The following is a 13,894-nucleotide window of genomic DNA, read 5'->3' as shown; positions in this document are numbered from 1 at the left end:
ATTCATCAAAACACTTCTGTTTACTTTCACTAACTTTATTACACTAGTGACCTCTACCTCTATCCCACTTTTTTCCTTATTCTCCTTTCCATACCTTCTCCTTCTTTCCTTGTAACTTTTCCCAGTAATTCCTCATTTTGTCTTTCTTTAGTTTGTTTGCCACATTTGCTATTCTTGTTTCAATTTATTGCCTTCAGCTACCTGATGTTAATTAGGACACATTGAGAAAATGTTGCCAATTTGAGAAATTTTATCATGAGACTCATGATAAAGCCCCAGTTCTTAGAGTTGTTACATTAATATTGACTTTTTAAAAAAATCTCTAGCCCTCCTGGTAGAGATCAGCTTAAAAACATGACCCCGAAATAGCTCAGTAGTCATGAAGTCTCTGTATTTTTAAGCAAACAGCATGTCTTTCTGGAGGCCTGCTACAAGATTTTGTTTCAAATGCTTACACTGCTTTCTGTTCAGTTTGTGCTATCCCTCATAGAAAACACCAACACTAACTCTTCAGACTTGAATATTCATGGCCAAACCATATCCGAGTAATTTCTTAATATCTGCTGGAAATGACGTTTTAAACAGTTTCTGCAGAAATTATTGTACTAAGAGTAGAGTAGGAGATATAAAAGCACAAGTTAATCTGCAGAAAATTCTTTTCCTTGATTAACTCTTTTCAAAGTATAATACTTTGAACTTCTATGATGCCTTTCTCTGAGAATCTCCAATTTACTTATGAGCATTAATAAATGAAGCCTCAAAACAATCCTTTGCACCATATAAATATTAACTAGCCCCATCCTGCAGAGGGCTTAATGATCAGAGGTTAAGTTGCAAATTTTTCTCAGGGCACACAAGTCTGCTGCGGAGCAAGGAAACCATCATCTTGAGGCTTCCAGCCTGTACTGTGACCAATGATCCTGCTGTCTTTTGAAACTCCTGGAAAAACTTTTACTCACCTGAATGGTGTTGGATCAGTTCCTGGACTAAAGGTTGCTCTCACTGTATTGTTCCTGCTAATAGTTGATGTTGCAAAATTTACTTGCATAGTCCTTTTTCACAGGCTCCATAGTCTCTGTTCACAGGCTTATAACTTCCTGAAACATTCACCTTGTCCAATATTAAGATAGGTATATGCATAAGTTGATGAAACTGTAATTCTTGTCTTGTAAATCTGCATTATGGCCCTTAATTAAATATCTGTATGCAACTACCATCCTCAACTACTATATAGTAGCTGTGCGTGTAAGTACAAAGCCATATAACCAGGAGTGATTCTAGGTATTTTGCCGCCCCAAGAACGGCAGGCAGGCTGCCTTCGGCGGCTTGCCTGTGGGAGGTCCCCAGTCCCGCGGATTCGGATGCACGCCTGCGGGAGGTCCGTTGAAGCCGGGGGACCAGCGGACCCTCCGCAGGCATGTCGCTGAAGGCAACCTGCCTGCCGTCCTCGCAGCAACCGGGAAAGTGCCCCTCGTGACTTGCCGCCCCAGGCACGCGCTTGGCGTGCTGGTGCCTGGAGCCATCCCTGCATATAACTAACTCTAATGGTGAAATTGAACTATAAGGATAAAAAGACTTTGAAGCAAATGCTGAATTATGAACACCTCAAAAAATGTCGTAATGATGTGTACAAACCTTGCATCAGGAAAAAGGGTGTTTAAAAGCAGCTTTACGTTCAGGTAGCCCTGCCCTACCACACCTGCAAGACATGACAGCTGTGGAGAAGCAGCCTTAAAAGGGAGTAGTCTAGTTCAGAAGGGGCCAGCCGTAGGAGGTGGGCAGACCTCTCCCCATTAGCTCCCAAAAGTAGCATTTCATAGGATGAAGCTTCCTGAGCATTCCTGTGAATGCTGTGTGAGAGAGCTGAGGACAGAATCTCCTGAAGGGCTAGAGGCCAGGCTAGGAACATATTTGGACTATTCTTGTAATGCCATTTCTTTGTTACCTTCCCTCCAAGGCCTGAAAAGGGCTGGGGAAGAAGGCCTAGGAGGCCACAGTAGGAAGAAGTCTGAGGAAGAATCAGTAGGACTGAAGAGGCAGATCTTAATCACCTGCTACAGGGACCCTGGGCTGAAATACAGAGTAGAGAGATTGACTTGTTTCCCTTACAGGCCACCAAGGAAAGGTATGGTGAAGGCCCAACACAAGGGTCATAAGGGCTAGTGGGTTTAGATTGGGTACAAGGCTGCCAGACTGCTAGTGAACTGGACTCTGACTTCCCTGGTAAGGGGTGAGGAGTAAAATGTGACATCAGTGTAAAATGTGGACAGAGCCACAAGGCTAAAGGGACCACCAGCAGACTTGGATGGCTGGTCAATGGACAGTGGAGAGGAAAAACCCTTCATCACCTCATTCAGCCATAAGGTAGTGTAGTGGCTGGTGAGTCCCCATCTTTAGCTTCTAATGAAGACTAGAGTACATTACTAACTACTGTCTCATAACAGGAGGACAACATTTAGCTTTAACATGTAACCTTGCTTTGCCTGATTTAAATGCGTTATAGTACAACCAGGGCTGGCTCCAGGGTTTTTGCCGCCCCAAGCAGTGGAAAAAAAAAAAAAAAAGCCATGATCGCGATCAGTGACAGCTCCACCATGCCACTTTCTTCTTCGGCGGCAGGTCCTTCCCTCTGAGAGGGACTGAGGGACCTGCCGCCGAACTGCCGCCGAAGAGCCCGACTTGCCGCCCCTTCCCCTTGGCCGCCCCAAGCACCTGCTTGCTGAGCTAGTGCCTGGAGCCGGCCCTGTGTACAACCTCCATGTTATAGTTAAAACTTTTTGCATGTTAATAAATATTTTTCTAAAAAGCAATAATGGATTATTTGTTCTTTTCACTTAAACCTGTTAACCAGAACCATGGAAATAGTGTTACTTTAGTTACAAAATAGACTCTAAAAGATAGTTGATTATGGCAAAATGCCAGGTCTGCTATAGTGAAGGTTGGGTGTACTTTTTATAGTTAAAAATCAATATATTTCAACAGGCTCTGTTTTGCTGTTCTCAATAACTTTTCAGCTACTCTGGGTCCTTTGTGGTAGTGCATGCACCATGCTTTTCTGGAATTATGGGTCCTGACACCCTCAGAGGCAAATGAATAATACAGCTTGGCAGATGCTGCATCCATTCTCTCGTTTCAGGTTTCTGTTTTCAACTGCTGACAAATTGGGAGCCTTCGCTCTTGCTCAGTGTCTGTATCTCCTTTTTTGTTCGGAAAATGACCTGTCTGAATTGCAAGGCTAGCGCATTAACTGTGGAGCTCATTCTTTAAGGCTGACTTATTTTGCTTTCAAATCAGAGTAAAGTTTACACTTGAAATTTAATTATCTGTATTTTCATTAGGCTGGAATTCTTAGACAGTACTGCTCTCTGATTTTCCCAGTGTTCAGAAAATGAGTAAGTGATAGTGGTTATGAGAATCTGAAGGTGATTCTGTCCTGGATGTCTTCCATCAATTGGATGCATTTAGCTGGAAGGGAAAATGACATCTTAGCTACTAAAAGGGAACACAAGGATGCTTGGAATTTAAATGATTTTACGAATACTTAAACAAGGAAAAGCACAGGAACTTGAAGATACCATTTAAAAGTGACTTTTTTGGAAAGGTTAGATTGTACCGAAGAAAATTGTGCAATAAGTTAAATTTGATCAATTAAGTTAAAGGCTTAATATAAGTTTATGAAATAGTCTGTATACAAAGTGCATGACCCTATTGGGAGGAGGAGAATGCACATATTTATGAAAAGTATTGCATATTTTTCTATAGCTGGAAAAGAAGATGGCACCTTTTTGAGGTAGAGCTATGTGTTTGCTTCCAACACTTGAAGCTGAAATTTTCAAAGTGTCATAAAGAATTTGAATGTCCATTGATTTATTGGGAATTGGACCTTCAGAGTTTCTCAACCTTAATCTCTAGAGCTGCAATCCTGCCACAGAATTTGCTGTCTGGGTCATATTTTCTCTGAGTATTACCATTGTATATAGGGCAATGTATGGGTGCAGGCATGTGTGCTAATAGATCTGCGGCTAAACCTTTTTTGCCTATGGGATATAGTAATGGGGCAGCAGTTCTGAAACTGTGCGTTGGGACCCCAAAGTGGTTGCAATCCCGTTTTAATGGGGTTGCCAGGGCTGGCTTAGACTTGCTGGGGCCTGGGGCTGAAGCCCAAGCCCCACCAGTGGGGTCCAAAGCTGAAGCCCAAGGGCTTCAGCCCTGGGCATCAGGGTCAGGTTACAGGCCCCCTGCCTGGGACTGAAGCCCTTGGGCTTTGACTTTGGCCTCTGCACCTGTGTGGGTGGGGCTCGAGCAGGCTCAGGCTTTGGTCCCCTCTCCTGGGATCATGTAGTAATTTTTGTTGTTAGAAGGGGGTTGCAGTGTAATGAAGTTTGAGAACCCCTGATTTGGGCATATACTGCTATATGAGGTGTTTCCTGAATTAATGATTCATATTGACTTTGTACTTATGTAGGCATGGATTCAAAGACTTTTGAGGAGACCACGTACCAGTTCCATGAATTTCCATGGTATTACTCACTTGAGTAAGGAAACATGATTTGGCCCTTAATGTTTAACATCTTCTAAAAGTGTTGAGAGCAAGGACACTTACAGGTATCAGTATTACATAGCCTTAAAACATAGTGAAGAAGATGATACTATGATCATGCAGCATTTATGAATGTATAATTCAGTGAAGTAGAAGTGCTTTTATGCAAGGAGTACAACAGTAGGGCCCAGGGTGAGTTTTTGTTTTTTGAGTTTTTGATGCAGTATAGCCTAACAAATTGCTGTCAGATATATGAGAATATCCTGGACAACCTTATGGAATTAATTTTAGGTATTTTAGGAGTTCATTGTATTAAAAATGCAAATGTTTATGTACTGGTAAAAGATTATATTTGTGTCCATTGGGGAGGAAGACTGGACCACACCCTGCAGAAACTAAGTACAGTTGGAGAGATTCTGCAAGTTGACTCAGGTTTAACGCTTCTAGAGAGCTACCACCACCTTGAGAGAAGCTCACATATACTGGTTCAAAGTGGATTATCCAGAGGTCAACAAAGGGTTTTTGGTTAAAAAGCCAGAGTTTAAACTGACTCAGGGCCTTCTTTCTGATCCAGCAAATGGACAGCACCTCTGTTGTAGGGCAGGGGGCCCAATCCTTAGGGAAAGGTTGGCAGGACTTTGGTCAGCTAAGCCCCCATAAGACTAAGGGGGCTTGTTCTGCAGCTGTGATGGATTTGTGGCCACAGGAAACACTCTGAGTGGGATTTGAAGGGCTAATCACCAGCCAGTGCCCTTGTTGGCATCGGGGGTCATCTCTGGGATTAGCATACATGTAGGCTCTTTGATTGGCTTTAATATGTTTTCTCTCTAATCCTTCCACCTTAAGAATAAATGAATCTGCTTACAAAGGGCAGCCTGCATGATAACTAAACTGTTGTAATTACACTGTTTACCATCTCTGAGAAGAGAAGTGGAACAGTCCTAATTAGACAGTTGGTCCTTTGCTGAGTATTTCACAATGTAGGCAGGAAGCTGTGCAGCCTAGAAATACCTCAGTCAGGAGTGGGGGAAATGTGTGTCTGTGCCCAGGAGAGGTGACATCTGAGGAGCCTGGAGCCTAGAGTTGGTGTCCTTGCTGGACCATATAGGGATATGTCATAAACAGATAGTTAAGAGTTAATGTCTCTTTTACCTGTAAAGGGTTAAAAAGCTCAGTAAACCTGGCTGACACGTGACCAGAGGACCAATAGGGAGACAAGATACTTTCAATTCTTGGTGGAGGGAAGTCTTTTGTTTGTGCTTTTGGTGGTGTTATTGTTTGCTCTTGGGACTAAGAGGGACCAGATGTACATCCAGGCTCTCCAAATCTTTCTAAATCAGTCTCTCATGTTTCAAACTTGTAAGTAATCAGCCAGGCAAGGCGTGTTAGTCTTATGTTTGTTTTCTCAACTTGTAAATGTTTTTTTTTGCTGGAAGGATTTTACCTCTGTTTGCTGTAACTTTAAACCTAAGGCTAGAGGGGGTTTCCTCTGGGCTATATGAATCTGAGTACCCTGTAAAGCATTCTCCATCCTGATTTTACAGAGATAATTTTTACCTTTCTTTCTTTAATTAAAAGCTTTCTTTTTAAGAACCTGATTAATTTTTCCTTGTTTTAAGATCCAAGGGGATTGGGTCTGAACTCCTCAGGAATTGGTGGGGGGATAGGAGGGGGAATGGTTAATTTCTTCTTGTTTTAAGATCCAAGTGGTTTGGATCTGTGTTCCCCAGGGTATTGGTGAAGACCCTCAAGGCAGCCCAGGAAGGGGAAAGTTTTGGGGGGACAGGTAGTGCCCCAGACTCTGAAATTTCTGCGTGGTGGCAGTGTTACCAGATCTAAGCTAGTAATTAAGCTTAGAAGTGTTCACGCAGGTCCCCACATTTGTACTCTAAAGTTCAAAGTGGGGGAAAAAACCTTGACAAGATATGTGCTTCCATACAAGAAAATATACTGGTAGTGGTTTTACTTGAAAGAGTGCATCTTGCATATTAGATGTTCTGTAGGGGCTCTGAAATACCTGTGAACTGATACACAACTCAAAGTGAAGTGTTAGCATGCTCGCACATCTGGTACTTTGTAGGCAAAGAGAGAGACCATGAAAAAAATGCAGTGGTGAGCACAACTCTATTAATTGCCATCACATTTCTTATATGAACTTGTCTAATCTTTTTTGGGGATGTGTGTAAAACTAATCTAGATTTCCATTACAGTGGGTGGGGAGATGGCGAGGGAAATTAACACTATTTCTTAAGCAATATAACGTATTTCAATATACCTAACAATTCTCACTGAGAGTATTGAGTATAACCTTAAGTACTTACCACACTGAACAAAAGTTCCTAAAAATAGCTGTATAAGTTACTTGGCTTTATTCTTGGTTGGTTTGTTGTTTTTTTGTTTTGTTTTTTTGGAGGCCTTAAAGATCTGCCACTTCTGAAAACTAAGCGCTGAAAATATTTGAAGAGGAAAAGCTAAACATTCAACAACTATTTCAGTGTGTAACTGAGCAGGACTAAGAGGAAAGAGAAGCATAGGACTGGCAGAAAACAGGCACAAAAATGCCTAATAGTACTTTTTCAGTAGTCCAAAGACCAAAGTCTTGATTAAAGATTTGTGGAAGAGGCTTCTTTCCCAAGTTTCTGTATCACTTAAAAAGCCATAGCTGACAAAGAGGTAAAGATTTCTGTTCACTTGAGGCCTTCATTAATAAGAGTAAACAGAAATCAAGATAAGACATGTTTAAAACGACTTGTACAAATGGTTACGCTGGCCATTGAGCATGATTATTTCTAAACCAAGCAGTGTTGTATACAAACAATATTACCTTAACAACAGAGAGGTTGGCTGTTAGCTGTATATCCATGGCTCATGCTCCAAAGACAGTAAATTATGGTGGTTAGTGGCTGTGATTTCTGAATCAGTTCAGCTTGGCTCGTAATTAGTAAAAGCACACATCGGTTCTTGCTTCAAGAAACACAAATCTAAACTTTGACAGCTGCTGGCTCTCCAAGAGACCTATTATTAAAAAAGACTATTGAATGAAGAATGTAGCAGCTCAAGCAAATCTATAAGGCGTGTGGATTGAAAACTGACACCTCTTGATGCTTATAGTATCCTACACTGATTTAATGCAATGTTTAGGACTGGAAGAAAGCAACTTTGGAAACAAAGTGTCACCAGAATTTTAAAGGTAAGGAAGACTGAAGTGTGGAAAAAGTTCGTACTAATATAAAAAAAAAATCTCATAATACAATAACTTGAAGGTTTGTCAGACAAATTAAAAAAAAAATCTAAGGAAGGAACAATTGCAAGTAATTTGTTAAGAACAGTGAGAAGTTGGTCTGGTGTATCTGTTTGTGTGATTTAGGTGTAAGAGTTAAATGGCCCAAGATTTAATTTTTTTTTTTTAAAGCTTAGGACACATTTGGGACTAGAACTGACTTGTGACATTGGAAAAGTCACTTTACCTTACTTTGGCATCCATTTATTTACATGTAAAATGGCAATATGACTTGGTTAAACTTGGATGTTGAAGAATAATTTCAGTCAATTATATTAAATTCTTAAAGATCCTGTAATTGAAGGTGTATTAGACGAGAAGTTACTTTAACACACAGTTTTTGGATTAGCTTGATGTGATTATAGATGGTCAGAAAGGCTACTTAGTGCATGCTTCATATTCAAAAGTATATTAAATGAGTTCTGTGAGAGTCCAGCATGAAAAACCTAATGTACAACACACAAACTATTTTGAGACTTTTAGTTTGGAAGTGAATTTTTACAATAAATGAACCACATTTTTTCTTCCATAGAAAGGATCTTGGTAAACTAAAAAGTTTTGACTTCTTGTCCAGGTACATTTTTTTCAGGTTGTTGTCATCTTCTGAAGAAGATGATTTTCAGGTAAGAAACCAAATGTAAAGTGTAATTTGAAATAATTTCATTGGAAAATGCTTTATTTTTAAAGTTCATTCTTATACAGTTGTGCTAATGCTCTGTGTGGACCTCACTACGGCTCACTACAAGTTCCATAGTATCCTTTCATTAAATCCCTAGTATGGAAGTGTGGTATAGATTAACACCCTTCTTTGCCATGCACTAACTCACCACGTAGAGAAGCCCTCAATACATTTACTAGTATAGCAAAATATGTAGAAGTCCAATTCAGATATCTCATATGTGTGCTTAAGTAATTTGTTCTTCTTGTGAAACAGGACCTTCTCAAATGGTGGTCCCTTTATACTATAAGGAGTGAGGCTGTTTAAAGTTGCAGGAAGACTTTTGATTATCCTTTAAATAAGAAAAGAGAACTGATGCTGAACAAGGTTTCATGACAATTAAAATAATTTGCCTAAAAATGGCAAGATGGGTGGGGGTGTGAGGAAAGTACTTGAACTTCAAACCCCTAATAGGAGAAACTATTCAGTGCTGGGACCTGGTAGACTTGTGCTTCGGCTCATGGGATGAGATGTGCCTGGCAGTCCGAGTCCCCATTGGTGGTATTCAGGCTGCTTAATGTTGAAATGTCTGGGTTGCTGAGTACATAATTGCTACTGTTAATATTGTGGACTCCTGTGAGAAATTACATATAACTCTGGGTCCCTCTGGACTGTCTAGTGTCCATCCAGTAGAGTTTGGAAATGGTACTGGTCTACATATGCAAGCATTCAGGTGTGATTGTGCCTTAGCTCCACCATGGGTAGCATGTATCCCTTGCATGTATTATATTCAAATTGCAGCTACCAGTGTAGACTTGTCACAAAATAATCTGTTTTGCACTTTAGTTGTGGCGATTGATCACTGATTGGGTTTGGGGCATCCTGCTCTCTTCTTGGATCCTTTGCCTTCTGTTAATACAAACTATGGCTTGATACACAGGGATACCTTTTCTGAATAGCTGTGTCTGGAATCACTCACTCACTACTTCCACTCTACTTCTGTGGCAGATGTTGTATTTATTATGCTTTACTTTGGATAGTGATTAGTTGGCTGTTCCATGCTTTTTATCCTCTTGGTTGCTGTGAGCTCAAAGACTTTCTAATAAACCAGAAGACGGTATGATGATGGTGTGCTGTTCATCTCTACCTAATGCTTTGTGTGCGCTGTGGCAGCTCTTCTTTTCTTGGCTGCGGACGGAAGGTCAGGTATGCATAAGTAATTCATTTTTCTGAACACAATTTTAGATACTCTTTACATGCCAGCTTGTCCAGTATGGGACTTGTGTTCTGCAAGAGCTGAAATTAATTGTCTTACACAGGAAAGAGTTGTGTGCCAGAATCAGGTTAGTCGTTAGTCCAGATTACTAAAAAACCCTAGAAAAAACAGCAACAAAAAAACCTTAGTAAACTCTTTAGTTTTTTAGTAGTTGTACATTATCAGCAGTGACTTGTAGAGCTCTTTTCTACAATGGAACACCTCCATTACAATGTAGTTTTCTGTTCTACTGCCTTATGGACACCTGGAAACATATTACAAACACAGTTAAAACTGGTTCTCCTGATGGTAAGTAGGACGCGAAGAGAGCTTTAATAATGAAAAGCACCCATTAAATGATACCTTTGGCAAATGTTACAGATGCCTGAGTTAGAGGGTGATTACCGTCCCTATTCTAGGGATGGCTTAAATGAAGAGTGTTTTAAAAGTGGATAAAAACTGAGTTGCTTAGATTGCCATCATGACCATTGGCTCTACCTTTGATTGTACTGTTTGCAATCTCAGAATGCTGCATAACAGGATGGATTGCTATTGTTTTCTCAAACAAATCTGTCAGTAAGAGCTCCATTTGCTGTCGTGGTGAAATAATCCAAATCAAATGTTTGGTTTGTCAGGCCTAGGCTTGTTTGTGCAGAAAGGCTCCACGTAGAAGCTCATGATAATGCTAATAATATTTTATGTATGGAGATTAAATAGGAAATGAATGTAAACTAGTTTTTATGTAAAACTTCTTAAACCTCAAAATGTAGTACATGTGTTAGAAATACAGACTGGACACATTAAAATTTGACTTTACCTTATGCTTGGACAATTGCCAGCAGTGGGCAAGGTAGAGGAGGAGTTGAGTTTTCATTAGAAGTACTTCATCAGCTGTAACTGAAATAGGCTAAGGCTCTATTTTTGGTTTCTCTAAGCAGACACCATAGATCTCCTAATCCAATTAACTTTTCCCTTCTAGTTAGGTTCATGTCCCTAAAAGAAGATATATACTTTTCTCCTGTTGTATCTTTGACCCTCAAAGAGGGAGTACCTCCTTTAGGCAAAATTGAGTCCTTCAGAAAGGAATCATATACAGATTTCAGCTGAAGCAAGCTTTAGAGTTTTGTCTGGAGGTATAAAATGTTAGTACACACTTTTGAGTGGATAGAAATTCTCTACAAAAATTATACCCTTGAGTAGCCTTTGGGACAACATGAGGGCAAGGGTCCCCTCAAGTCCCCTCCAGATCACACTTTAGGTCCTTATACTGTCTTCCTCTCCACTCCCTGGCAGATGCCTAAGCAGGTTTCTTAGAGCAAACAAAAGAAAAGTCCTTTCCCCTCCTTCTTCCCTTATGGGAAATGGGAGTCTGTGGGAGAATAAAGAGAAGAAAGGGTGACCTGTATCTCAGGCTGTCTTTCTAGGTCAGCCCTATGGGCTTAGTTTAAAATGAGGTCTGTCTCCAGCCGCACCTCATTGTTACTATCCTCCTCTCAGCAAGATTGTCTCGGCTTCTCTTAGGTGGGGCATCTTTCTTTCTGTTCATCACCCCTTCCTGTGGCAGGTTTTCCATTTTAAGCTCCCCGATTCCGGGCAGAACAAGCCTTGCAGGTGTGCCTCGTTGATGTTGAATAGGCCCAGGGGAGCTTATTAGTGTCCTCTCTGTCAGTGTGAGGGTGTGTCGCTTCACGTACCCCACCTTTCAAGCTGGAAAGGCCGTTCTGGGGCAGTTTGTCACCCTCCCATATCTCCTGAGAAAAGAAATCAGCGTTAGCATGGTCCTTTCCCGCCCGGTGTTGTACTCTGAAACTGTAGGGTTGTAGCACATGGTCCCATCTCATTATGTATGGGTTTTTGTTTTTCATGGAAGTGTAGGGGAGTGTGATCTATGACCAGAGAGAAGTGGCTACCAAACAGGTGATAACTGAGGGAATCCACAGCCCATTTTATTTAGGGTTGCTACCTTTCTAATGGGTATTAATTGGACTCCTGAGGCCCTGCCCCCTGCTCTGCCTCTTTCCCACAAGACCTTGCCTCGATCTGTCTCTGCTCCGCCTCTTCCCCCAAGGCTCTGCTCTCTGTATGTCATGCACCACTGCAAACCACAAGAGCAGCCTGGTCCCCAGCAGCTGTGGCTGCTGCTTTGCCTTCTTCCTTCTACTTACGGTTGCCACAGATTAAAAAAAAAACAAAACAGACATCAGGGCTTGTCAAATGGCACCTGTACACACAACCCAAAACCCAGACTGTCTGGGTGAAAACTGGACAGGTGGCAACCCTCATTTAATCACTAATGCCTTCTTTTCTATAGTTGAGTAAGCCTTTTCTCTAGGAAAGAGCTTCCTACTCAGGTGTAGGACTGGGTGTTCTCCTTCAAAGCCTTATGAGCGTATGGTGCTGAGCCCAACATTCAAAGCATCTGTGTGCAATATGTCCATCTGTTGTTGGGGCATCAGTACATATTAATGATTGTCGACTATGCAGTCAGGTACCTGGAGCCTGTTCCTCTGTGCTCCACAAAAGCTATGGCAATACTGGTCCACAGGGTGATCTGACTACGTGGGAGGGCCTCTTCAGAGCTGGGCCCCTTTGGGAGATTGTTGTTGATTCTGGCTCACCATTCTCTCTCCCCCTGCAGGTTTCTTGCCGCTCCATCCGCAACCCTGTCAAGGCCTTGGGTGATTTTGTCCCTAACAATCCTTTGGCTCCTACAAAGTCCTCCATTAGCTTTACAGCTTCTGATAATGTCCCCAGGCAGTGTCATGGCACCCACTTCTTGCCTTTTGCGGGTAATATCTTTCTGAATTGCTCTGTCACAATGGCCTTAGCCACCTGGGCTCCTGATTGCTCCTCTGGATGGAGCCAGTTCCAACAGTGTTCTTTCAACTGTTGTACTGTTATCCGGGATCTGGTCCCCTGAGGTAGCTCTTGATTCTAAACTGTTGATGATGGGTCTGCACAGATATATCCAGGTAGTTCAAAATGGCACCCTTTACTTGTTTGTTTGTAATCTTTTGCCCTCTCCAAGTCCAGACTATGATAGGATGCCTTGGCAGGCCCCGTCAAGTATGGAGTCAAGATCAAAGCCCAGTGTTATGAGGGCCACTGATCTGCTAGTGCCACTATCTCACACATAACTAGGAAGGTGTCAGGGTAATAATCTAGCCCCATCCTGGTTAGCTTTACTGGTACTGGCAGGGGAACATCTTCGATGGAGGCATGACTTGATGAGATTCCCTGCATAGGGATGGCACTGTTCGCTGTGTCATCTCCTTTTGAAATTCCTGCTGCTGGGCCATCAGTTCCTTCAGGTGCTGTGGTTGTTGTGTGGTCTGAACTTACTGCTGGGTGGTCCACTGCTGCAGCTATGCTGTTGGACCTGGTGTTGCTGAGCAGCTTGCTGCTGCTGCATCTCGGCTAACTATTCACAGCACTGCTCCACAGATGTTGCATGGAGCAGTTGATCTCTGTTCCCTCTAGGGTGTTTTTTTTTTTCACAATCCCTTGTATCAGGTCTGGTTACACCCATGTTTTCCACCATTTGTGGTGGGCAGGAGTCCTCTCCTCTCTGCTTCAGGTCCTTATACTGTCTTCCTCTCCACGCCCCCCGGTGGATACCCAAGGGGGCTCTTCGAGCAAACAAACAAAAGAAAAGTCCTCTCCCCTCTTTCTTCCTTTATGGGAGAGGGGTGTCCATAGGAGAATAAAGAGAAGAAAGGTTGGCCTGGATTCAGGCAGTCTTCCTAGGTCAGCCCTTTGGGCTTAGTCTAAAATGGGGTCTATCTCCAGCCCCTCCTCTTGGGGCATACTGTTCTGAGACTGGGTCTTGCAGCTTTGGGATCAGTGAGGCTTGTTGCTGTCTCCCTCTTGGTGAACCAGTCATGGCTGTGTGAAGTGGAGCAGCCCTCTTCTTGTTCACCTCCTCTTCCTATGGCAGGTTTTCCCCTTTAACTTTCCCCTCACCAGGCAGATAAAGCCTTGCAGGTGTACCTTGTTGGTGTTGAACAGGCCTAGAGAAGCTTGTTTGTCTCCTGTCAACCTGTGTGAGGACATGCCCCTTCATAGACTACCTGACTGTAAATGTGGCTCATCCTCTACTCAAACATTTGTTGCAACTGATTCAATACCACAGGGAAAGAATACAAATAGAAGATAATACCT

At 42.2% G+C, this 13,894-nt stretch overlaps 1 protein-coding gene across 4 annotated transcripts in view; it reads left to right on the top strand.

The window, feature by feature from the left end:
* Positions 1 to 13,894, top strand: part of DNAH5 (dynein axonemal heavy chain 5) — a 300,951-nt gene that overhangs the window by 56,032 nt on the left and 231,025 nt on the right. For 3 of the 4 annotated variants that reach the window (XM_050937377.1, XM_050937376.1, XM_050937379.1), the window contains exon 1: positions 7,450 to 7,730. The exons of the other annotated variant lie outside the window; for it this stretch is intronic. In XM_050937377.1, the coding sequence (XP_050793334.1) occupies positions 7,674 to 7,730 (57 nt within the window). In that variant the 5' untranslated portion in view covers positions 7,450 to 7,673. Of the gene's footprint in view, positions 1 to 7,449; positions 7,731 to 13,894 lie in introns of those variants that run through there. 4 annotated transcript variants of the gene reach the window in all.

The sequence above is a fragment of the Gopherus flavomarginatus genome, chromosome 2, assembly GCF_025201925.1.
Source record: "Gopherus flavomarginatus isolate rGopFla2 chromosome 2, rGopFla2.mat.asm, whole genome shotgun sequence".
In the NCBI taxonomy this organism is placed as follows: domain Eukaryota; kingdom Metazoa; phylum Chordata; order Testudines; family Testudinidae; genus Gopherus; species Gopherus flavomarginatus.
The sequence above is the reverse complement of the archived record's forward strand: the minus strand, read 5'-3'. Positions and strand labels throughout refer to the sequence as shown.